This window comes from Notolepis coatsorum (genome assembly GCF_963971535.1).
Source record: "Notolepis coatsorum genome assembly, chromosome: 16".
Lineage (NCBI taxonomy): Eukaryota > Metazoa > Chordata > Actinopteri > Aulopiformes > Paralepididae > Notolepis > Notolepis coatsorum.
The window spans coordinates 20,368,616-20,394,688 of NC_140180.1; the positions used below are offsets into that span (position 1 = coordinate 20,368,616).

A 26,073-nucleotide genomic window follows, 5' to 3' on the forward strand; every position below is an offset into this window, starting at 1 on the left:
ACTATCTGTATGTCATGTATGTCATATATGTCTATATGAATTGAAAATGGGGGACCCTGATGGAAACAAGACAAACGTCTTTCTCAGGTCTGCATCCCCTTAACAATTGTATGTATTGAGCCGTACTGTATTGTACCCATTCTGCAATCTGTTAAATAAAGTTTTCATTCATTCATTCATTCAGACTGTGTTCAAAAGTCACGTCGGTTCATTACAACAGCGTCCCAGGCTTGTTTTAATGCATTACCGTAAACCTGGAACTAATCGCGCACTCGAAAAACAAGAGCGGCTCACTTGACCACGCAAAAGCAAAAGACGGCTCACTTGACCGCAGTAAATGGGGGACTGTTCTTTCTGGTGTGCAGGTTTAGAAAAAAAAAGATAATCAACATCATAGGCGACTGCATTTGTGAAATTGCCTCATTCTCTGTGTGAAGAATGAATGAATGAATGAATGAATGAATGAATGAATGAATGAATGAATGAATGAATGAATGAATGAAAACTTTATTTAACAGATTGCAGAATGGGTACAATACAGTACGGCGTTAAGGGGATGCATACCAGAGACGTGTGTCTTGTTTACATCAGGGTCCCCCATTTTCAATTCATAGTGACAGCTTCCAAAACCGACCTCGTATCTGTGCATAATTCATATACGCAGAAGTCAGACGGCTTTCGAGCTAGATACGGATCCCAGACCAGCTCTTAAGACGGCAACTGAGGGGGGCGTATTATAGAGGCGGGGATAGTTAGTTTGGTAGCTCCGATTGGTCGAAGTAATGGCGTTCTTTGACGTATTCTTCACACGATTGGCTATGCATATATGTCACCTTTGACCATGCGCGTCTGATCATCCAATGAGAGAGTCTCTAGCGCTCAGCTGATATGCAGTCTATCGTTTACATGCTGGTCCATTCATAACAGTTGTTGTCAAGACTGCAGGCAAGTAACTTCGTTATTGTTTATTGTTTATTGTTATTTGCACTTACAAACATACATTCTGGAATAAAAGAAGTAAAAGAAGAACAGTTAAAATGTGCAGGAAAGGTCAATTCGCGGACCTTCTGACTTAAGAGTGGACAGGTTTATGAATGTACTCCTTATATATTGTTTACAACTTGTGCAAAACTAAGGAAGTCAACTTAACAAAACTATTTCCACCAGACCGCCACGGTGACAAAGATCGATCATCGGCTCACCTGTTGACCACAAACAACTGTGTGGCTTCTAAAGCCTAATCATGGCCACACGTATTCGACCGGTGAGTTGTAGGCCTACATTGATTGATTGATTGATTGAAAACTTTATTAACAGATTGCAGAATGGGTACAATACAGTACGGCTCAATTGTTAAGGGGATGCAGACCAGAGAAAGACTTTCGTCTTGTTTACATCAGGGTCCCCCATTTTCAATTCATCGTAACATATATGACATATATGACATACAGATAGACAGTACTGCTACATCTATACATTTATGACATACCAGATTTGCAAATACAGTACTGTTTGTGATACGAAAAGAGTCCAGAAAAAAAGTATATACATTTGACGTAAAAACTGTACATTGGAGATGGTTGGGTGGGTGGGGAGGTTGGGTAGGAGTGGGGGGGAGGGTTGGGTAGGAGGGGTGGGTGGGGGACACTGTACAACTGTACAAGCAAAACTGTACATTGGAATATTGACAAGACCATACTTGGTCATTTTTACTGTACATTGGAGGGGATTGTGTTAGGACATTTACAGGGGCCAGTTTCGAATTGCAGTCTCCCGTAGGTGTTTTTTGAGAGTGTTTTTGAAAGTGGGTAGTGATTCACATTCCTTTACAGCTTTGGGTAGGGCGTTCCATAATGGCATAATTGCGAAACGTGTTTAGTCCCTTGTTTGAGCCGAATCTGGGTTTAACATGATTTGTGGAGCTCCCTCTGGTGTTGTGATTGTGGTATTCACTGACCTTTGGGAAGTATTTTGACATGTACATGGGTACCTTGGTCGTGTAGTGTATCTTGTAGACCAGGCCCATTGCAAGTTGCTGTACTCTCGTCTACTCTAAGCCATCCTAGGTTGTCAAAGTGGGCAGGGGTGAGGTGGGTTCTAGGAGTAAGGTCAAGCAGTAGTCTGACCAGTTTGTTTTGAGATGTTTGTAATTTTGTTTTTAGCGCCGTGTTGAGGTGCTTTGGTACCATGCGGTGCAAGCATAGTCGTAGTACCCTTGAATGAGTGCTTCTGCCAGAGTCTTCAGGGTATTCTTGTTTACCAGTGAGGAGATCCGGTACAAGAATCGAGTTCGTTGGTTGACTTTTTTTATTACATTGGATGCCATTTTGTCACAGGAAAGATTTGCCTCTAGGATGGAACCCAGGTAGGTAATATCTTCTTTCCTTGTGACAATATTGTCACCCACTGTAACTGAGAAGCCGTCGGTCTTGCTGAGTTTGTTATTCGAACCGAAGAGAATGGACTCTGTTTTGCCCATGTGTAATGATAGTTTGTTATCAGCGATCCATATGCATATTTTGCCTAGTTCTGAGCTGAGGGTTTTTTCAACCTGTAACTTGTTCTTGTCAGAGACCAGCAGGGCTGAGTCGTCCGCAAACAGGAACAAGTTGCAGTCACAAGCTGATGACATGTCATTTGCATAACACTTAACATAACATAACATAACATAACACTTCCATTGCTATCTACTGTAGGTAGTGTTTATTATTAGTTGTTATTTTTGATTTTTTTTGCACTGCAGTTAAAAAAAATTCACCGGCCTGTATAAATCCTTGTATATCTTCCTGTACATATTACTGTACATTTGACTGTATATTATTTTATAATGTATATCTTTGACTGTACATTCTTATTTTTGACTACCTAAACTAAATGGTTATTGTGAGCGATCTGTGGTGCTGAATTTCCCTTGGGATTAATAAAGTACTTCTATTCTATTCTATTGTGTGTTATTAATAACTATGATAGTGATTACTAGTGTGTGTGTGTGTGTGTGGTGTGTGGTGTGTGTGTGTGTGTGTGTGTGTGTCTCCTCCACAGAGTAGCAAGCGGTGTGCTGTCATAGGGGGCTCTGGGTTCCTAGGCAGACACCTGGTAGAGAAGCTGCTGGTTAAGGGCTACACTGTGTCAGTGTTTGACATCCAACAGAGCTACGAGCTGCCTGCGGTTACCTTCCACCAGGGGGACCTCTGCGACAAGCAGGTGAAGGCTCCGTTCTCTCCCGTGTTTGCTGGACGGCGAGTCTGTTGCCCCTGCAACCTTTCTGAGCCACTCACGGCAAGACATATTATAATGCACACAGCACAGAAACGACCTATTCATTATTCTGTGGTTACACACTTTTTTTTTGGTTTGGACTGTTTTGTGTGTCTCCTCCTGATGTGTAACCCAGCGGGTAGAACAGGATTATGGGCTCGGGTCCCGTCTTACACAGAGTCATCCCACCGCTCAAATTGTATGTATTGCCCGTTCCAGCTTTCCACCACCACAAATAACCGAAATAATCTTTGGTAAACACCGCATGGTACTGTAAGGCAGGGCTTTTTAAACCGGGGGTCTTCAGAAGGAGGCCACATGGATCACATGATGCGGAATTGAGGGCAAAAGCTAGCTTGACGAACATCCTCATCCAAGTGAAAGGCATTTTGTCAACAGAATATTAACGTGCAAGTAATGCTATATTATTTTCCAAACAATTACGAGTTGAATTTGAACAAGAAGGAGGGCTACATCGTTCTTGTTGTAGTGTGAATCTAGTGTTTAGAAGGTGCTCTTTGGATATTGGGGAGCCAGTGGAAAAACAACGAAGTTCAAGCCACTCTTCATATATAAAAAAAAAGCTTTAATAATATTGCTTAGTTCATGTTTGAGCAATAAAAAACTGCCAACATGTTTCGGCCTAGCAGTCGGCCTTCTTCAGGGCATACAAACAAATGAACTCTGAGCCATATTATAAAGGAGGCTAGCAGCTCTATCAAGCTCAGGTGTGAGCATTTAGTCAGCCTAAGGTCTAGCTGTCATAATAGCAAATGCCTCCAGAGGTCCTCCAACATCTAGACAGACCTCCTGCAATATAGGCTACATATCACTTAAATTGGAAGCTATATACACATTTTAAACCAGAATAGCATCCGACATAACAAAACACCAAAAAGATAGGTAGAGAGATACTTCCATATTTACAAAAAAGAAACCATATCAATAGTATAATTTAACCCAGGATAAGACATAGCTTTGAGTCTGTCTATCCAGCGACTCTCTGGTTGATTGAGTTGAATTGAACTTTTTGCCTCCATCCTGCGACCCATTTTGTAAGTATCCACTAAATGGAATGTTGTCTGTCTCTGCTCCCCGTCCTCTAGGCCCTGCTGCCGGCTCTGAAGGACGTGTCCCTGGTGTTCCACTGTGCCTCCCCAGCCCCTGCCAGTGACAACCGCGCCCTGTTCCAGAGGGTCAACATCCAGGGCACCCGCACCGTGATCCAGGCCTGCGTCGAGGCCGGAGTTCAGGTGGGTGGGGCACGATGGGAAGCGCTCAACGTAGAAGTAAAGCCCACTCTGTGTGTGTTTTTACGCTTATTTCTGAACCCTTATACGTCCATTTTGAAAGGCATAGGGGAAAGAAATACCTTAATTTATCCATTGGACAAGGCTACTAATTTAACTACTTTTTTTTTTATCCACTTTTTTTCTCCCATTTTCTATATTTTCTCCCATCCCAATTTCGTATCATCCAATTCAACCCTCCCCTGTCACGAACGCTGTTTCTTGCCTCCCACAAGCCGGCTGCAATGTGGACTAAGTCATACATAGCACAAGTCCCCTCCGGTACTTGAGGTAACAGCAGTCGCATCTTTTCACCTGCGCAGCTCGATCTCTCAGTGGCGAGGAGTAACGCGTGGGAGGCTCACGCTGGCCCCCGACACTTCCTGATTCTACTGCGCAGGCGCACCAACCGACCTGTAGGAGTCGCTGTCCACAACGCCCGATCCCCACCCATCAGTTTCCCACCCCCTAATACGGCCAATGTGTATTAGTATGAACGACCAGCTAAACTGAAAGCAATGTGGAGCGCTGGGCTCGAACAGGCGAGCCCAGCGTCTCCGCATTTGTGGCGAGCGCCTTGCCCACTACGCCACGTAGCCGCCTAATTTAACTACTTAAAAAAACTTCTTGTAGAAGAAGAAGTCTTTGTTTGTCATGCAACAACACACACATGTAAGATGGGCGACACACAGGAACACACACACACCTGGATCGCCTACACAGTCCGTCGTCTGGTGGATGTACGTCCCGATGAAATGCCTCTCTGCGCTTGACCCATCCCGTCGTCCTTCCCCCCCCAAGAGTGTCCGGGGACCAATCCAAGTGCTTCTGTCCGTCTTCGTCAGGGACACGACAGCGTTAGCGATCTGTTCCATTGGGGCACAGGAAGAACATGCACACACACCACACAGAAAGGCCCGGGAGAGTGCGGCTGAGTGGCGCAGTGGGCAAGGCGCTCGCCACTAACGCAGGAGATGCTGGTATCGAGCCCAGCTCTCGGTGTTGCTACCGGCTTGGCCGGCCGTCATACTAACACAATTGGCAAGTGTTAGAGGGTGGGAAAGCCGGTGGGTGGGGATTGGACGTTGTGGACAGCGACTCCTACAGGTCGGTTGGGTGACGCCGGTGCGACGGAAACGGGAAGTGACGGGGGCAGCGTGAGCCTCCCACGCGTTACTCCTCGCCACTGAGAGTTCGAGCTGCTGCCTCCTCGTGTACCGGAGGGGACACGTGATGCAAGGCTTCTATCCTCACTACAGCCGACCAGTGGGAGGCATAGTCTAGCAACGTTCAAGACAGGGGAGGGAAGAATTGGAAATACGAAATTGGGATGGGAGAAAAAAATTTAAATGGGGAGAAAAAGTGGATAAAAAAAAAAAAAAGGCCCGGGAGATACCCCCACCTGGTTACCTGGCAACCCGGCAACCTGGGCCCTCATTCATCAACGTGTTCTACGCACAGATTTGTGCTTACCCTGTGCGTACGATCATTTCTAAGCAAAGAGTGGGATTCATCAATTTCAACTTGAACTTGACTCCGTGCTTACGTCTACGCACAGGTCAGAGCACACTTAGCTGACGCCCAGTGGTAGAACATCGTTACTACGGCATAAGCACTCCTCAGTTCTGCATTAGTTTCAAGGCGGAAATAAGCTTCCGTGCATTAGTGTTCAACTTCTGTATGACCCGTAATTCATTATAGTTCATTATAAAATAGCGACAGTAGTGTAATTATAACGGGCTCACACGCGAACAAGAGGTTGGCCTGCTTGTTTGGCACGGGGGGGGCAGACGCAAAACACCAACCTCCAAACGTGATTAAATATTGTTTCAAATAAAAAGCGAATTATTTTGTGTTTCATGTTTCCAAATAAGATTGGTCACGAAATGCTTTCTACTTCAATTTGTTGGTTAGAATAGATGACATCCGTTGAAACTTGAGACTAGTCTATTTGTGAGCTCCCGCTCGGATGTGATAATAATAACAATAATAATAATAGCTTCATTTTATATAGCGCCTTTCAAGAGACCCAAGGTCGCTTTACATAGATAGGGGGAGGGAATAACAAAGTAACAGACATAGTGGACAGACACACAACATATAAATATGATGATGGAATTCATTCAAGATCCATCTCCACCCTCGGGTCTTTGCCACCGGCACGGTCCATCGTGATATTGGAGATGGATCGAGCAATAGACTGTTACTGTAGCTGTCAAAGCTCCATCACAAATGCAGTTATGTGAATAGAAAGGGATTCCACTAAGTCAATGTTCGATGCGCATTTGCCTGATGCATGTTGTTGCTGCATGCCGGGAGGAAGGCGATGCTGAATGTTTAATTCATTAAATAAAACGGATACTTTTTGCAAGGGTTTACTGACTGTCATACAAATAATCAACCAACTACATACTGTAACTTTTCAGTGCACGTTCTTATTTACATTGTGACAACAGCCTTGTGAGTTCCCGCAGTGACCCGCACATGATGGAATTCAAGTTCATGTATTGAAAGGCAGGCTACATCATACATGCAGTGAGATTCATTGTTCTTGTATATGCTTGCGTATTATTGTTTATATAGGCTACCCAATACTGACATCAAAATAGATTGTAGTATGCCTCTAGAAATCATATGCAGCAGGTAGAAAATTGACGGGAGATCCATCGCGATTTGGAATAAAATTGAGGAGAACTTTAATCCCTGGGTATTAATCAAACAACACGGGAAAAGGCAGTCATATTCCAGCGCGGTCTTTATTAGCCGACAACAAAATAGATGCCTCTAAAAATCATATAGCCAATCGAACACAACTAATAATGACATTCATATTACAGCACGGTTATAATGACACACAACCAACGCCAAACAGTGGTCAACGAACGGTCTTTATTAGTATTTTGAGCTGTCCAGGCAGAATTGCAGCAATGGTCTTAGGGAGCCGTTGATATCTGACATCACCGTTTACAAATCCGCCTTTTATTTATCCCATAATACGCGATAGTGTCTTCTTGGTTCGACAGCAGTGAACAATCTCCGTGGAGTTTCTCAGAGTTCCGCTCGGGTCAGTCCATTATTTCACATCCCATGGGGGGTGTTTCCTCACTTTCATGACCATATATGGATAATCATGCACGAGCATTGACGGTAGAACAAAGTGGTATTCATCAACACGGAGGAGCATAGGACCTGTGTACGCACGGTTGATGAATCCCGACTTTCCTGTGCGTACACTCATTCTAAATTCTGTGCTTACGTGTGGAAATAGAACATGTTCTACGCACACGTTGATGAATGAGGGCCCTGGTCTTCAAGCGGGAATCGAACCCAGGACCTTCTTGCTGAGAGGCGACAGTGTTGACCACTGTTAACAGCCCTGTGTGTGTGTGTCAGGGGGGAGGTCAGCAGAGTGTGTGTCTTCGTTTAAACACACACACACACACACACACACACTTGGCCATTGACCAGATGATTGATGCTTTAATTTGATTGGCTAAATAAAAGGACTATAGCTATTAGCTACTCAACTGTTATTTATTTTTCTTTTGATGCTAGAAACTGGTCCTGACCAGCAGTGCCAGTGTGGTGTTTGAGGGGACAGACATTAAGAATGGGAGGGAGGACCTGCCCTATGCCAAAAAGCCCATTGACTGCTACACAGAGACCAAAATTGAACAGGAGAAGGTAAGCAGAAAATCTTTTGGGAATTGTTAAAAGTAGAATCTGTAATGCCGTCAAACAGCAACCTCTAGGCAAATTAGCCCCTCCACTTTGTTTACATTTGTTTGTTTTGGTCTGATGTATGGGTTGGAGTTGAGTATAATAAATGACTATATAGCTGTATATATTTTATTAATTTATAAATAAAAAGTATAATATTTTGTTGGCTATATAAAATATAGCTACTAAATATATATATATTATTATTATGTATATTATCTTTTTTCCTGCCTGTACCTTCCCTCCCCCATCCTCCATGCTACTATGATGCCTGAAGTTCCCCAAGGGGATTAATAAAGGAACACGTGACTTGACATATTATAGCTATATACAGTAATTATTTGTAGTGAGAATTTCTTCAGACTTCTTGGCAGAGCTGAGCTGTAGCCAGCAATAGCAATCCCCTATCCCCACTCAACTGCAACGCGCACATCAGACCAAAACAAAAAAAGAAAGTAAACAAAGTGCAGTACCAGGAGGGGTTAATTTGCCTAGAGGTTGCTGTTTGACGGCATTGAGGCATTTTGAATCAAATGTAAGCCTAGAAGATGCAGTACTTCTTGGAATAGTATGTTTGTTAAAATGGTGTTGAAACGGTAACTTTTCAGGTAGCTTCCTAGCTTCAAAGTGTTCCATGGATCCTGTTGTTTCCTCTCAGGACAGTTTGTTTATTCAGTTGTGAAAATGTACAATAGACTCCCAAAACTACATAGTGCCCCCATAACCCTTTCACTGCCACACTACCAAAGGGTTAAACATTTCACTGCGACAATACGGAAAGGTTAACCCTTTCACTGCCACACGACACCCTTTCACTACCACACTACAGAAGGTTAACCCTTGTGGTAGTGAAAGCGTTAACCTTCTGTAGTGTGGCAGTGAAGGGGTTAAAGGGGCTCCATGCCTGGCTCATAAACCCATGCGCATAACCCTTACCTTACACATGTATTTTCTGTGTTTTGGCATTCATATTTTCCTTCTCACTCAGTGATTTACATTTGACAGACGGAGAGCAACAGCCGAGAAGCTCAAATTCTAGTACCAACATGGCAAGTAGCCAAAAAAAGAGCAGTACAAATGGCAATTAAACTGTGGCCAATCAATAGCCTTGTGAATAAGAAAGGTCTTTACACAACGAATAAGCTCAAGGACATGGGGAAAAAGCAAGTGAGCAAGGTCAAATGTAATGAATATTGAATGAACGAATGAATATTTAGCCGTGTGCTTCTTTAGTTGGTCCTGGAGGCGTGTGACAAAGAGAAGGGTCTCCTCACCGTCGCGATCCGCCCCCATGGCATCTTTGGGCCCCGCGACCCACAGCTGGTGCCCATCCTGGTGGATGCGGCTCGCAGGGGCAAGATGAAGTTCATTATCGGGTGAGTTGGCACGTCGACGTGCGCAGGACGCCTGGGATAGCTGCCGGTGTCATTTCATTACATTTGCAATCGACATCCCTGTTTTGTAAAAAAAAAAAATAATAATAATAATAAAAAGGCAGGATCCATGGGCGGCTAAGTGGCGCAGTGGGCAAGGCGCTCGCCACTAATGCAGGAGATGCTGGGTTCGAGCCCAGCTCTGGGCGTTGCTTCCGGCTTGGCTGGTCGTTCATACTAATACAATTGGCAGTATTAGGGGGTGGGAAAGCCGGTGGGTGGGGATCGGACGTTGTGGACAGCGACTCCTACAGGTCGGTTGGTGCGCCTGTACAGCAGAATCAGGAAGCAACGGGGGCGGCGTGAGCCTCCCACGCGTTACTCCTCGCCGCTGAGAGATCGCGCTGTGCAGGTGAAAAGATGCGACCGCTGCCTCCTCGTGTACCGGAGGGGACACGTGATGCAAGGCTTCGTCCACATTGCAGCCGACCAGTGGGAGGCATGGTCTAGCAACGTTCAAGACGGGGGAGGGTAGAATTGGATAATACGAAATTGGGATGGGAGAAAAATTTAAAATGGGGAGAAAAAGTTGATACAAAAATAAAAAGGCGGGATCCCAGGCAAAAAATATATACACGTAAGAAAAATATCTTAAAGCTTTTTATTGTGTCGTGGCTACAAAAACGGCAACATGTTTTGACCAAGCTGGTCTTCATCAGGCCGTTAGTAAGTTGGGTTCACCCTCTACTTTTAAACTCTTTGACAAAATGAGTGCCCGATAGGGAGCAATCCCATCATATATAGGCAGGGAACAAAATACGTACCAGCCAACCGCCAATGGCTGGTAAAAAATCTGCCTGGCTGGTAGTTTTTAAAATCTACCAGCCAAATGGCTGGTAAGTCAAAAAGTTAAGTTTGTTCCCTGTATATAGGTGATTGAGCTCAAATAAATATGTTTGAGTGATTCACTCACTCACTCTCTCTCTCTCTCTCTCTCTCTCGTCTCTCTCTCTCTCTCTCTCTCTCGTCTCTCTCTCTCTCTCTCTCTCTCTCTCTGTGTAGTGATGGGACCAACCTGGTGGACTTCACGTTTGTTGAGAATGTAGTTCATGGACATATTCTGGCCGCTGAGTTCCTGAAGCCGGACTCGCCGGTCTGTGGCAAGGTGAGTGAGACCGGGGGAAGAAGCCACCTGTCTGTACACCTGTCTGTACACCTGTCTCTGTACACCTGTCTGTATACCTGTCTGTCTCTGTACACCTGTCTGTACACCTGTCTGTGTCTGTACACCTGTCTGTACACCTGTCTGTACACCTGTCTGTGTCTGTACACCTCTCTGTACACGTCGCCCCTCCATCATCTCCAGTTACTGCTGATGAAATATTCAACCCACCTCGGAAACCCCCTTTTATGTTTTTCATATTCCATACATCTGATTAGCACTATTAGTCTGTAGTAGTCATTTATATATTTTATACCCAGTTTAATCGCCTGCCCATTGTATATTACTATTGCACTTTACTGTTACATTTGCACTATGATAGCATGTACAACAGTGCTATATATACCTCATATATACATTTACCGCATATCTGAATATACCTGCATATATTCCTTCTATATACGTACTTATACACCCTGCATATAACCCATATGACTCTGTATGATAGCATGTACAATAATACTGTAAATATTTATTTATTCTTTAGTTATGCTGCTGGCCAGTATGACTTACTACCATACTGTCTTTATGCCTGTATCACTGTACATACTAATATTACAACGCTGTACATATATCTGATTAGCACTACACAGTAGGGCTGCAACTAATGACTATTTCGGTAGTCGACTAATCTGTCGATACATTTTTTGATTAGTCGACTAATCGGAAAAAAAAAGTATATAAAAAAAAATATATATATATATATATATATATATATATTTTTATAATTTTTTTTTTTTTGCACTACCTATCTTTGTGAAAGTGGCTTCTCAGCTCTGGTCCAGCTGAAGACAGAGCAGAGGAACAGATTGGACATTGAGCATGACCTCAGAGTTGCTTTGAGACTCTTGTCAGGACCAAACAACATCCCCAGTTATCCCATTAGTTCCCCCAAACTTACTGTCGGTCTGTTATGTTAAGCTAAGAAGTCTTCAGCTGGACCAGAGCTGAGAAGCCACTTTCACAAAGATAGGTAGTGCAAAAAAATATATAATAATAATAATAATAATAATAATAATAATAATAATAATAATAATAATAATAATAATAATAATTCTTTTTAACGACTAATCGACGCAACAATTCCTCGTCGACGATTTTTTTATAATCGACGTCGTCGATTTATGTCGACTAATCGTTGCAGCCCTACTACACACCCAGCAGTACTCATTTATATATTGTATACCCGGTTTAATCACCTGTACATTGGATATTACTGTTGCACTTTTACCGTTACATTTGCACTCTGGTTGCATGCCAAACCTCTTTCCGTTGTACCGTACTTTACTGTATAATGACAATACATTTGAATCTAATGTAAACGTTCCTCATACTCAAATATGTGGAATATTCGGGGGGGGGGAAAGAAGGATGGGTTTCCACCAAGATTGATATTTAACTGACCGTATCTCCTCCATCCCTCCATCCCTCCTCCCTCAGCCGTACCACATCACCAACGACGAGCCCGTTCGGTTCTGGGACTTCATGTCTGAGGTCCTGGTGGGCTTGGGCTACGCCGCCCCCCGCTACCACCTCCCCTACATGCTGGTGTACGGGCTGGCCCTGCTGCTCTGGCTGCTGGCGCTGGTCCTACGCCCCCTGGTGGCCTTCAAACCTACCTTCACCCCCATGAGGGTGGCCCTGGCCGGCACCCACCACTACTACAGCTGTGACCGCGCCAAGCAAGACATGGGCTACGAGCCGGTGGTCAGCCTGAAGGAGGGCATAGCGCGCACGGTGGAGAGCTACCCTCACCTCCGGCGAGGAGCCTGATGTGGGGACGTCGTCGTGGAGATTGAGAACAGAGGACTGTCTTCTTGAGATCTGCGCAATCACGGACATTACTGTTGTAGTGTAATCACTAATCAGAATGTGAGAATAATGACGTTCATATCGGGTGTCAAGGGTATGATTCAGACTGAGGGGAAAGGCGGGTTTTCAAACTTTCAAATGTTTTTTTCTTTGCTGTAGTAACTGTGTGTGTGCGTGTGTGTGTGTGTGTGGGTCTGTGTGTGAACAAACTGAACATGCATCGCCTCACTCTAGCCACGTGCCTCTCTTTTAGCTATGTCCTCTTCTCACCAGCAGATGGCAGCAGGCATTCCTAGTTTTTGGTCTGTAAAGCACTTACTGGCACAAGCATCGTTTATGTTAACTTGACACATACCTGTATTTACCTCGCATACATTCTGTTTCTGTCTCCGTACAACTCATTGCTTTGCTGTATGTTTTAAACATTGCTGTTGTGTTCGAAATGACTTATTACATTCCCGTGATTGTTGCTACCCCCTGTTATGAGTTTATTTTATTGCCATATGTATCCTATCGCTGCTTTTATTTGTAGAAATATTTCTATGTAGTACTGCAGAGAGTTGGGTGGGGGCAGTTGGTAGATTTTCCTTTATCCATAATCATCCCAACACTCATTTTATATTCCTATGACATTGACATTCCTCTGCCAGTGTGCTCGTATAAAAGTATGGGATGTGGTTTTAATCTCTTACGCCACTATGTGCTATCGATGCATGCCACAGAGTACAACAGTGGGTTGGGCAGTCAAATTCTGTGCTTACCTACCATCCTCCCTTTACCACATTCCTTCCGTCATACTGTTAATAGCAACAATCGCTTCCTTTCATTAGCCTACATAGTCATAAGTAATTGTGCAACTAATCGCCGTGGTGTACTGTTTAGACAGTGCCAGTTTCAAAGCATTCACTTATTAGACTGTCACAATTGCTATAGCAACTACAATGGTTTCCGTCGCGGCTGCGTGTTTGTCATTCCTTGACTCGGCGTGGTGGTGGAAGGTGGGGGTTAAGATGCCGAGCATTCCCACCTCAGTACCGAGAGACGTAGCTGTTGGGCAAGGCCGTCCGACTGGTTTCTCACTCGGAGAGAGAGGGGGAGAGAGAGAGAGAGGGTTGAGGGTAAGCAATAGACTGGTTACACTTGCCAATAGGCTAGCCAGAGTGAAACTTTAGTTTGGGCCCTCTCACTCATCAGTTCCCTCCATCTTCTCCCACCCCAAATGTCTAGCTATTTCCTCTTCAAGTTTTGTTTTATTTGTCACATAAGTCACATGTACATTACAGTGAGATGCGTGCATGGTTCTGTATGAGCCCACTGAGATTGTGCTTCATACAGTAAAAAGACCAAACACTATACAAATTATACAACTAAAGTACAAAATAAAGAACAAATGCAAACAATGAAGTACAAAATGCAATATTTTTAAAATACTAAAATGTCTGTATCTCCTCTCTTTCTCCCTTCTCTGTGTCTGTCTCCTGCCTCTCCAGTGAGCTAAATGAGCATGTTTGACCCCGAGAGCTCAGAAGCATAATGTGCGGAAATTAATATTCTGGTTTGCGTGTTGCGACATCCACCTTTTTGATTTGAAGAGGCTTAGTTGATGTATTCAGTCACTTATGCACACGAAGCATGTACAGATATGAAATTGTTTTTGTGGAGAAATAGCTGTGGAGGGTTGGGTTCTCTGCCGTAATCCTGAACACTAGCACTACATGGTGTGTGAACAGTCGCGTGGAGAGTGGCATTTTGTTGCCATTTGCAACCAAATAGCTCTTATTAGTTTGCAACCCTTTGGAGAAGATGGTGGATAATATGCTCAGCGTTATTTGTCACAAGAAGGACTGGCAGACTGCAGTGAAGTGTTTCCCCTGGTCGACCACATCTAGAAGAAAAAAAAACCAGTAAACATCTCAACAAACATATACTTAAAAATAAGTATAAAATATAAAACTTTTAACACTTCGTTTTGGGCTTCCTGTATTTTTTACCCATCCCAATTTAGTCGTTATGCCAATTCCCTTCCTGGTCGTTGCGCGCATTGCCCCACTGTCGGCCTGGGGAGGGTGTAGAACTACAACAGGCCTCCTCCGATACATGTGGAGTCGCCAGCCGCTTCTTTTCACCTGACGGCGAGGAGTTTCACTGGGGGAACGTAACGCATGCGGAGGTTTGCACTATTTCCCCCCAGATCCCCTCCCTACTGAACAGACGCCCCGACCGACCAGTAGGAGTCGCAGTTTTATATATATATATTTATATAACATTAACTGTTGTGCGCTATTTATTTATGTAGTTGAATAATGACTTACTGTATGTCTTGCTAATTTGTGATTAAAGCATTCTGTAATTAATGTTTTGCAATAATTTCCTGTCATCTCAAAGGCCCCCCCGGGCAGATCCCCGAGGCCCCCCGCTGAGAAGCGCTGTCGGAGAGAAGTTGTCAACATTCAGCAAACGGGTGGCTCTGCTTCCATCTGTCTTCCTATCCTACAGTTTAGAATATGCGCTACAGTAGCCTGGCTAACAGATTTCAAGTCCTCCCTGACTTGGTTTTTGTTATTAAACCTGTGTGGTCGTGAAGGCGGCTGGGTGGCGCAGCGGACATTGAGCTTGTCACCAACGCAAGAGACACCGGGTTTGACTCTGGCTGTCGGCGTTGCCTCCGTCATACTAACTCAATTGGCAGAGTTAGCGGGTCGAAGTCGATGAGTGGTAACCTGGACGTTGTGGACAGCGACTCCTACAGGTCGGTTGGGGGACGCCTGCACAGCAGAGACAGGAAAATAGCGGGGGTAGTGTGAGCCTCCCACACGTTACACCTCGCCAAATGAGAGTCCGTGCCGGCAGGTGAAAAGATGTGACAGGCTGCCTCCTTGTGTATCCGAGGGGACACGTGATGCAAGGCTTCTATCCTCCCTACAGCCGACCAGTGGGGGGCATATGCGAGCAACGTTCAAGACAGGGGAGGGGAGAATTGGCACGGCTGAATTGGGATGGGAGAAAAATAGAAAAAGAGGAGAATAAAGTGGATACAAAAATAAAAACCTGTGTGGTCGTCACGGTGAGACGTGTGTCACCAGCGGTGGTTACAGAGTCGTTTGTGACCCATGGAGTTTGAAGGAAACGCCAAAGAGGGCTTAGCTGTACTGAAACAAAACAGGAAGTGCTTTCCTCAACTTCCTTTTGGCCCTGAGAATTAACCCTGCAAGTGGACCTGAATCTGAGTCTATTTCCGGGAAGGCCCCCATCATGTGTTTCGATACTGGATGTATGTTCGGTTCACTGTTATTGTTCGAGATCTTAGTTTTGTTGTCGTCTCCGCCTCGATCTCATTCTGACGATGTGCACGGTGGGAGTTCCTGCCCAGTGAGCGTGAGAGTAGTATAGCCCCACAGGAGTGGCTGCTCTGAGTCAGTTCTTCTGCAGAAGTCGTCATGCCCTGTTCCCTCTATTCTCCCCCTCTCTCTTTCAGACTCACTTGTCAGGCTACGGCGGGTATGTTGCTCGCTCACTTGTTTAACAGTGACACAAAGCACTGATTTAGTAAACAAATCAGTTCATAGCAACCTAACCCCCCCCTAGCACACACACACATGCACACACACACATACACCTCTCCACGCACACACGCACGCACGCACGCACACACACACACACACACACACACACACACACACACACACACACACACACACCTCCACACCACACCTACTCTACCTGACTGGCTGGGCTTGTTAGTGCCCACGCCCGTACCTGTTCACCGGCTCGGGGAAGGGAGACACCTGTCAGACTGAAAATACCTTTCCTTGGCTCACTCACAACACCGCACACTCTACCGCATGCACACAAAAACACACACATATACAGACACACACACACACACACACCCACACCCCGCCACAGTTCACCTGTCCAACCCTCACCCAGCTGGACTCTTAGTATTTTGTTGGCCGTTTTGGACATTTGGTGACAGTAGGTAGGTACTCTTATCACTGAGCTACTTAAGGTATGGGATTTAGTAAGAGATTTGGATGCTTTCTGTTCCTAAAGCTTCAGGAAATCCTGATATAGAATTGGAAATGATCAATCATGTTTTATGTACTGTTTGCTGATGGTTATTTAACAGGACACGTGTGTGTGTGTGTCGGAATGTTTGCCCTCTCATTTGTCTGGCTGTTTGCTTGTCCTGATGCTTATTAGCCTACTTGTCAGGGAGATTAGCCTTTCTTGCTCCTCACTATAGCCGCAAACTGAGTCATCCTGATTCATTTCTAACATGTAGGCTGCTGTGTATTACCTATATACGATCAACCCTATATCCTCTGCGTCATCAATATTTGTGACCGTATTATTATCCTCCAGAGGTATCGTATCGCAAGCGACGTGTTTCCGGAAGGAGTCGGACCGGCACCCTGAGGAGTTTTTACAACTCGTGTTTGCATTTTTGAATTTTGGCAGCACTCCACGGTTTTGCATAATAAGAGGAGAGTCAGCTAATATGGATGTGTGAAAGAATGCAATTATTCTATGTGGATTCCAGTCTCACAAATAAGTCTGTGCGTGTTTGTGTATGTGTGAGTGTGCATGCGTGTGTGTGTTTGTTTTCAATTGCGTGTGTGTTTGCGGTTACGTGTGTGTGTTCTTGCATGCGTTTTTTTGCTTGCTCACTTGTATGTCTTTGATCAGTGTGTGTTTTAGGTTGTGTGTGCGTCAGTGTGTGTGTGTGTGTGTGTGTGTGTGTGTGTGTGCGTGCAGGTGTGTGTCCATCCATTTGGGGCGAGAGCGGTATTATGTAGAAAGTGGAAGGACAGGATGTTCTGCATGTCTAAAGGATGAGACTGAGGATTATTTATGTTCCTCATTGAGGAAGCAGAGGACAGCCGCTCGATACATTTAGGCATAAGATACAATAATTTTTTTTGACTTTGACTTATAATGTCCTTGTGTTCTAAAACAAATAAATAGTACCCCTATTTCCCCCCCTATATTCATTGCCTGTTGGTTTTAGAGTCGTTTTTGAAGATCCGATCATGTTTAAGGGATACCGTGATCACTGGTTTCATTTGGTGGCTCCAGAGTTTTGTCTGATTTTGTCCATAGATCACAATTACAATACAGAACTTTGAGGGCGTTTTCTCAAAAACAATTTTACTTACACACAAAGACATGGAACTCCATTTCCCTAGTACCGACACACACCAAACTTTCTACATGTCTTCCCATCCACATCCTGCTTCTAATTACAGAAGGGTTTGTTGATATATCATTCATAGCCTGGTTTATAGTACATTTTTATACCACAACTAGGCGAAAATCGATGTATGTATGGCAAAATTCCTGATGCATGGGCTATAGCCACGATCCCTTCTGGAAAAAGTTTCGTTTTGAATGTATCAACAAAATGAAACCACGTTTTTTTTATCTGGCATTATCCATGTTGTGGTGATTCGTGTCTTGGCAATTATGCAAATGTGCGCATATTTAATGAGGACGTGCCTCATTTGCATAAACACTATTATTCTACTACTATTCTGAAAACTTTCAATCTATTTTTTCTTAGTTTATATGTACATAACAAACTGGGAAAGTTTCATAGTGATATCTATTAAAATATTTATTTTGCCGGTTAGGGGACTGTCTCACCTTAAATACCTTGCAGATGCTCAAACCTCACCATGTCTGATGGAAATGCCGTCTAACCTGTGGGTCTACTCTATACACTCACCTACTGACCTTTTGAGGTTTCTTCATCGTGCCATGAAACATTCTCTCAAAGTGAGCCACTCAATGAAGCAACTTTTAAAAGGTCAACAGTGTGGACACTGTTAACATGCCATTTTCCTCAGATGTGGTGAATCTACATCCACTGTGTTGAAGGTACATTTTCAGATACACTGAAATCTTGGAAGTGATTAACCTGTAAAACAAAATGGCTACCAATAATCTTTACAATGGAAACGCATATTAGAATATATATTTAACAAATTGTCATATCATGGCAACTCATATCAAGGCAAGAAGGACATTAGGACCCCCGCAAAAATGGCGGGGTTCTCCTTTAAGACTCAACGTGGTCTGGCCCAGGCTAGCTACATCTTTAATGTTTTAACCCCTTAAGAGCACAGCATGAGATCCGCAATAACTTGGCTAATCTTTTAATTGAAGTCTATGACGAAATTCGGGGGGAAGAGCATGGAGTATTCAAATGACTCATACACACCCTCCCCGAGTCAAGCCTCCTATCAGCTTACGTTCATTCACATCTACTACTAACCACAACCATCTTACCTTTCTCCCATCCTCCAAACGAACTCCTCCTCCCGCCATTTAAGCAGTGTTTTGACAGCTGTCAAATACCTCGGCTGTCATCTGTGTCCCACCACCATCCCTTTCTCCTCCTTAAAAAGGATTAGGGTCAGTTACTCCTTTAAAGGGGGGGGGGGGGGGGGGGTTATCCTAGGACGACCTGGTGTTGCCATGCAACTTGGTTTATGGCCTGGAGGCGTCACACGTCCAGGTCCATGACCGCAGGTTGCCACACACACACACACACACACACACACACACACACACACACACACACACACACACACCTGGTATACCCAACCTATACTATGCTCAACCTAGCTGGTACACCAACCTATACTATGCTCAACCTAGCTGGTACACCAACCTATACTATGCTCAACCTAGCTGGTACACCAACCTATACTATGCTCAACCTAGCTGGTACACCAACCTATATGCTCAACCTATAGCTGGTATACCCAACCTATATGCTCAACCTAGCTGGTACACCAACCTATATGCTCAACCTAGCTGGTACACCAACCTATATGCTCAACCTAGCTGGTACACCAACCTATACTATGCTCAACCTAGCTGGTACACCAACCTATACTATGCTCAACCTAGCTGGTACACCAACCTATACTATGCTCAACCTAGCTGGTACACCAACCTATACTATGCTCAACCTAGCTGGTACACACCAACCTATACTATGCTCAACCTAGCTGGTACACACCAACCTATACTATGCTCAACCTAGCTGGTACACCAACCTATACTATGCTCAACCTAGCTGGTACACCAACCTATATGCTCAACCTAGCTGGTACACCAACCTATACTATGCTCAACCTATAGCTGGTACACCAACCTATACTATGCTCAACCTAGCTGGTACACCAACCTATACTATGCTCAACCTAGCTGGTACACCAACCTATACTATGCTCAACCTATAGCTGGTACACCAACCTATACTATGCTCAACCTAGCTGGTACACCAACCTATACTAAGCTCAACCTAGCTGGTACACCAACCTATATGCTCAACCTAGCTGGTACACCAACCTATACTATGCTCAACCTAGCTGGTACACCAACCTATATGCTCAACCTAGCTGGTACACCAACCTATACTATGCTCAACCTAGCTGGTACACCAACCTATACTATGCTCAACCTAGCTGGTACACCAACCTATATGCTCAACCTAGCTGGTACACCAACCTATACTATGCTCAACCTATAGCTGGTACACCAACCTATACTATGCTCAACCTAGCTGGTACACCAACCTATACTATGCTCAACCTAGCTGGTACACCAACCTATACTATGCTCAACCTATAGCTGGTACACCAACCTATACTATGCTCAACCTAGCTGGTACACCAACCTATACTATGCTCAACCTAGCTGGTACACCAACCTATACTATGCTCAACCTAGCTGGTATACCAACCTATACTAGTCTAGCTCACTATAGCTGGTATACAGTACCAAACCTATACTAAGCTCAACCTAGCTGGTATACCAAACCTATACTAAGCTCAACCTAGCTGGTATACCCAACCTATAATAGTCTAGCTCACTATAGCTGGTATACAGTACCAAACCTATACTAAGCTCAACCTAGCTGGTATACCAAACCTATAATAGTCTAGCTCACTAGCTGGTATACAGTACCAAACCTATACTATGCTCAACCTAGCTGGTATACCAAACCTATACTAAGCTCAACCTAGCTGGTATACCAAACCTATATGCTCAACCTAGCTGGTACACCAAACCTATAATAGTCTAGCTCACTAGCTGGTATACAGTACCAAACCTATACTAAGCTCAACCTAGCTGGTATACCAAACCTATACTATGCTCAACAGTGTAGTATGAGGTTGGGTTAAAATACCATAGGCCACAAAACAATGCGAGCCAAATTGAGAGCAGCGTAATAAAGACGTGAAATTACATTGTTGGCTTTGTCATTAAATACAGCCCTGGCCTATTTTTATTTTATAATTATATTCTATTGCTTCTATTTGAATTTAGTTTATATTCCATTTTATTGACCAAAAACGACCAAATCAAATTCCTTGTATGTTAATTGTGTCAATAAAGACCTTTCTGATTCTGATTACCATATAGGCGCGAAGTTGCAATATTCAATCGATCGTTTGTTTAATAACATTTTCCTCAAACTGAGTTATGTCAATCTGACATATGTATATACTCTCTGTCAGGATCTATGGGTAACAGTAGCTACTGTATATTTTCATATCATATATGTCACAAATGTAACAGTACTATATACCTGTATGTCATGTATGTCCCTATGCCATAAATGTCATGATGTCATGTATGTTGTGTATGTCATAAATGTCACTATGAATTTAAAATGGGGGACCCTGATATAAACAAGACAAACGTCTTTCTCTGGTCTGCATCCCCTTAACAATTGTGTGTATTGAGGTACCCATTCTGCAATCTGTTAAATAAAGTTTTCATTCATTCATTCATTCATTCATTCATTCATTCACACACACGTGATTGCATTGCCAGGTGACCTGCGCCACGTTTCAAAATGAGGGTTCCAGCTTCCTATGGGTTTCCCTAATTGAAGGTACCTGCTGCCTGCTGGTAATTGATCCACAGCCAGTCACCTGCAAATACAATCACATGTCAGATCGCGCTGCTCAGTTTAAGGAAAAGCCATATTATTATGCAAACAGCGTTGGGATTATAATAAACATCGCACTTTTACGATCGACCAAGGTAACAAAGCCAACACGGTAATTCCATTTGTTTTCTGGCGTATGGTATTTTAATGCCTGATGCAATAGCCTTCACACTCCTATATATCCTGCAAAACCATCATCATCCTATCATGCAGTCAGCTGATAACTAAGGCCTTTTCATGATCCTTGTTTGTTTTATTCTTCCTCTCGATATGCGTTATTATTGCCGATTCCGTTTCCTGTTATTAGGATGCTATTTTATCTTTCATCTTGGAATTGTATTGCTGCCTTTTTAAACGTTACCATTTTATAGGACTATTGTTTATTATTAACTTATTTTAAACGGGTCCCTCTAAATCTCCCAACTGTCTTCCATAGGTACTGTAGCTGATTTGAAGGAGACGTGACCGCTGAGACAAACATCTGGAAGAATCATGTCAAAAGGTGAGGTTTATAATAAAGTAAGACAATATGTCTCCCATATGGGCTGGTGACGGGAGTGTTTCCACGCATCGTGACACCATGAGGTCTCTGCTTTCAGAAATCTGCTTTGTCTCAGTTGACTCGAGTGTATTTGATTAATAATGAATGAGCTCTGTTGTGTGTGCCAACTCAAACTGCTTACCCATCGGCCATCGTGCATGCAATTACATGTTGATTCCGTATGGAATCTGAATCGCAAACACTTGACTTTATTAGCCAAGAACAATGCATTGATATTGGTTCTTGTTCTTGGACATAACAACTCACACTACTGCACACACACACACTGATACACATTCAATCAATATCAATCAATCAATCAATCAATCAATCAATCAATGACAACCCGTGTAATTGTATCTGTGTTTTACCTGTTTTTTATTGATGCCTATTTTATCGTTATGTAGGCCTATACTTGTTTATTTACAAGGTATTTAAAAACCTATATTCATCTGTTTTAATTATTCATGATTAACGCTTAGCTCGACACAGTTGAATATGAGGGCAACCTTAATTGTTTCCGAGTGCTAAATAAAGGTTGAATGCATGAATGATGTACTACTACAGTAATGTACAAAAAGTATACAATAGTATAATCCAGTAGGCCTACAGTACATGAAGTTTTTACATGATTAAGCAAGAAGCCGACTGGCATGTAGTGGATGTACCTTAGATTGGTTGTGTCTGTGGGGACATAATTTATGTGAAAATTCAGGACTAATTTTGAGCATATAAAATCAGGACATTTGGGGACCAGATCATGTTCAATGTCCTGATTTAGTTTGACAAGCTATTGTAGTGTTAATTATTTGTCTGTTCTATTTTCTAGTTTCAAGTTTCTTTATTAGTTGTCATACAGAATACCTTTATACAAAATGCTTCTTTCTATTATGCTCCAGAGACTGTGCTAGACAAAAATAGATAAGTATAAAATAAGTATAGCAAGTAAAAATAGAAGTCACGTACGTGGACACAAGTGTTCAGTATGTTCAATGCAGAGTAGAAGTAACTGAGTTACCATACAATATACTAATATACATTATACTATAGTGCAAAGCAGAAATGGGATGAGGTGTAATGAGGTATGGGTTGTAGTGCAAATTCTTTACCAATAAATATAAAGTGTGTTTAGGTGTTCTAAAGTGTGTAAAGTGGGTGCTGCAGTGAGTTATTTGTTTAAAGTGCGTGTGGATGTGTGGTGCTGTGAGTGCATTTGATGGTTGTTACATATAGTGTTATTGTTCGTTGAGCATCCTGATGGCCTGGGAATAGAAGCTTCTCCATCTATCATCCATAGCAACACTATATATTATCACCGACATCCTGTTGGGGGATCCCCTTTGAACAGCCCATCTGAAGTTTCTCTCCTCCATGCCCCCCCCCCCCTATTGCTATAGGTTTTAGTGGGTTGTTTCTTATCTTCATTGGGGAAAGTCTGGGAGTGTCGCATATATGGGTTTTATGGTGGTTTTTGTTCTGGATCTATTCTGATGTTTCTTCTTGACTTGTAAAGCCCAGGGGGGCAATTCCATGTGATCCCGGGCCATACAAATACATTTGATTTGAGGTTTTACATTTACTACAAGCGTTGCAAGGGTAAGGCTAAGAGAATCATTAAAGACTCCAGTCACCCGAACAACTGCCTCTTCGAACTGCTGCGGTCAGGCAAGCGATACAGGAGTCTCAAGGCGAGCACAGAAAGACTCAGAAGTAGCTTCTATCCCCAGGCCATCAGGCTGCTAAACGAACAATGAATGAACACTACACAACAACAACCACCAAACGCACATAGCACACACATCCACACGCACACACCCACTTTAAACAAACACACTGTAGCACCCACTCCACACACTTTATAGCACACACCCACTTTAAACAAACGCACTGTAGCACCCACTCCCCACACTTTATATTTATGGATGAAGGATTGCACTACAACTCGTACACCTTACTGTAAATTGTACCTAAAATTGTACCTCATCCCATTTCTGCTTTGCACTAGATAGTACTGTACATTAGTACACTGCATAGTATTGTGTATTGTATATTATATGGTAACTCAGAACATTGTACATATGTCTATACCGAACACTGTGACCTCATTTTCTTCTTCTAAATTCATGCTATATTATGTTATTATGTTATTTGATACTATCTTGTCTAGCACAGTCTCTGGAGCGTAACAGTAAGAAGCATTTTGTATGAAAGTATTCTGTACTTCTGTATGACAACTATTAAAGAACTTGAACTTGAACTTGAGGTTGGGTTTAGGGTTCAGATTAGGGGTGGGTTATGGTTTGGGTTAAGGTTGGGGTTAGTTACAGAATGTAATGTCTCCATATTTCACATTAACATAATTGTCTGTATCAGAAGGGGAAAGAGCGTCCGTGTTTCTCAGCACCAAGGTGAGGACTAAGTTGAAGGGAGATGGCAGCTGGATGCAATGCCACAGTGACCCAGAGCCCGAAGGCCAGGAAGAGAAACCATGGTAACAAGCACATGTTTGTATATTATCTACATGGGCAGTTCTCTCATGCACGAATGGCAGTGGTGGAAAGTATTTTCTACACTTTGAGTGTTTAGAAAAGCACTATATAAATGCAATAATTAATTTATTCTAGGGATGTTCGATATTGGCTTTTTTACCGATATCTGATATACCGATATTGTCCAACTCTTAATTTCCGATACCGATATCAACCGATACCCATGTATGCAGGGTTCCCCCCCCCCCCCCCCCCCCAAAACGGAATAATTTCAGGTAATTAATAACATTACATATCTCTTGTCGTGGAATTAACACAACATTATGCATACTTTTGACAATAAATAACTAAGATAAGAATTAGTTCTTACTTGCTTGCCTGGGTAAGTAGTGTTAAATAAATGTTAAAAAAAAAATAATAATAATTCTTTTTTTTTGAATACCGTTATTACATTTTAATGCGAATATCGGCCGATAATATCGGACATCCCTAATTTATTCATATTTTAAGTAACAATTTGTGGTACTTGTACTTCACTTGAGGGAAGTTTGCACTTTTGCTCCACTATACATTTCAAAGGAGATATTGTTTTTACCCCTACACATATCTGAACCCATCTAGTTACCCAAACTAGTTACTTTGAAGAAAATTATTTTGGCATACGTTATACTATACTTTCCCATTTCAAGCAACAGCAACTTCAAGAGGATGTCTTATAGCACGTGTACCTTTACTTAGGTATATATTCAATATAAAAAACATTTGGCCTTTTATTTAAGTATACATAGGACTTTTACAATACTTCTACTAGTTTATCTGGGTATTTATACTTTGTGTACTACTTCCACCACTGATTAATGGAGAGGCGTACATATTTGGTATCGTTCAGTTTATTACCTAAATCTATTGTCTTGTCTATTCCCGCCTATACCTGTACCTCCCCTCCCCCGTGCTGCTGTGACGCCTGCATTTCCTCAAGGGGATCAATAAAGGAATATCTTATCTTGTTTGAACTTACCAATAAGCTTTTTCTGATCCCCCTTCCTGTCCAGGATGGCAGAGGTAAGAGCGCGCCATTTGAACGGAGACCCTGACGAGACCACCCCGGTGTCTTCCCCCGTCATACCCGCTCCATCCCCCGCCACACCCGCTCCATCCCCCGCCACACCCGCTCCATCCCCCGCCATACCCGCTGCAGAAAGGTAAGTCTGGTTCCCCACGTCGGTGCTACCTAGAGTGCTAAATGACCTTCCAAAACCACCCGAAAACATAGTGATAGTAGTCTACTGACCGTGGTTCTCTCTCCTTTCTAATCCAGAGCCCCCACCTCAGGCTACTTGATCAGGTAAAGGGGGGGGGGGGGAGGGAGGGAGAGTGTATTTACAGGTGGTATAGATA

General features: G+C 43.2%; 2 protein-coding genes across 5 annotated transcripts in view; both read left to right on the plus strand.

Moving 5' to 3' along the window:
• Positions 1-924: 924 nt before the first annotated feature.
• nsdhl (NAD(P) dependent 3-beta-hydroxysteroid dehydrogenase NSDHL) lies at positions 925-14,133 on the plus strand. Of its 2 annotated transcripts, none has more exons than XM_084332292.1 (8): positions 925-949; positions 1,168-1,264; positions 3,043-3,204; positions 4,365-4,511; positions 8,103-8,231; positions 9,501-9,643; positions 10,703-10,805; positions 12,303-14,133. In XM_084332292.1, the coding sequence occupies exons 2-8, from the start codon at positions 1,244-1,246 to the stop codon at positions 12,633-12,635; spliced, it is 1,038 nt and encodes a 345-aa protein (XP_084188418.1). In that variant the 5' UTR covers positions 925-949; positions 1,168-1,243; the 3' UTR covers positions 12,636-14,133. The 2 variants fall into 2 exon arrangements, with proteins under 2 accessions (XP_084188418.1, XP_084188417.1); XM_084332291.1 differs by having other exon boundaries at positions 932-953.
• A 2,320-nt stretch (positions 14,134-16,453) lies between these two features.
• The window catches only part of znf185 (zinc finger protein 185 with LIM domain), a 45,081-nt gene continuing 35,461 nt past the window's right edge, over positions 16,454-26,073 (plus strand). For 2 of the 3 annotated variants that reach the window (XM_084332286.1, XM_084332287.1), the window contains exons 1-5: positions 16,455-16,653; positions 22,082-22,147; positions 24,560-24,677; positions 25,728-25,877; positions 25,994-26,020. In XM_084332286.1, the coding sequence (XP_084188412.1) occupies positions 22,138-22,147; positions 24,560-24,677; positions 25,728-25,877; positions 25,994-26,020 (305 nt within the window). In that variant the 5' untranslated portion in view covers positions 16,455-16,653; positions 22,082-22,137. Of the gene's footprint in view, positions 16,654-22,081; positions 22,148-24,559; positions 24,678-25,727; positions 25,878-25,993; positions 26,021-26,073 lie in introns of all 3 variants that reach the window. The other variant, XM_084332288.1, reaches the window with a different exon arrangement.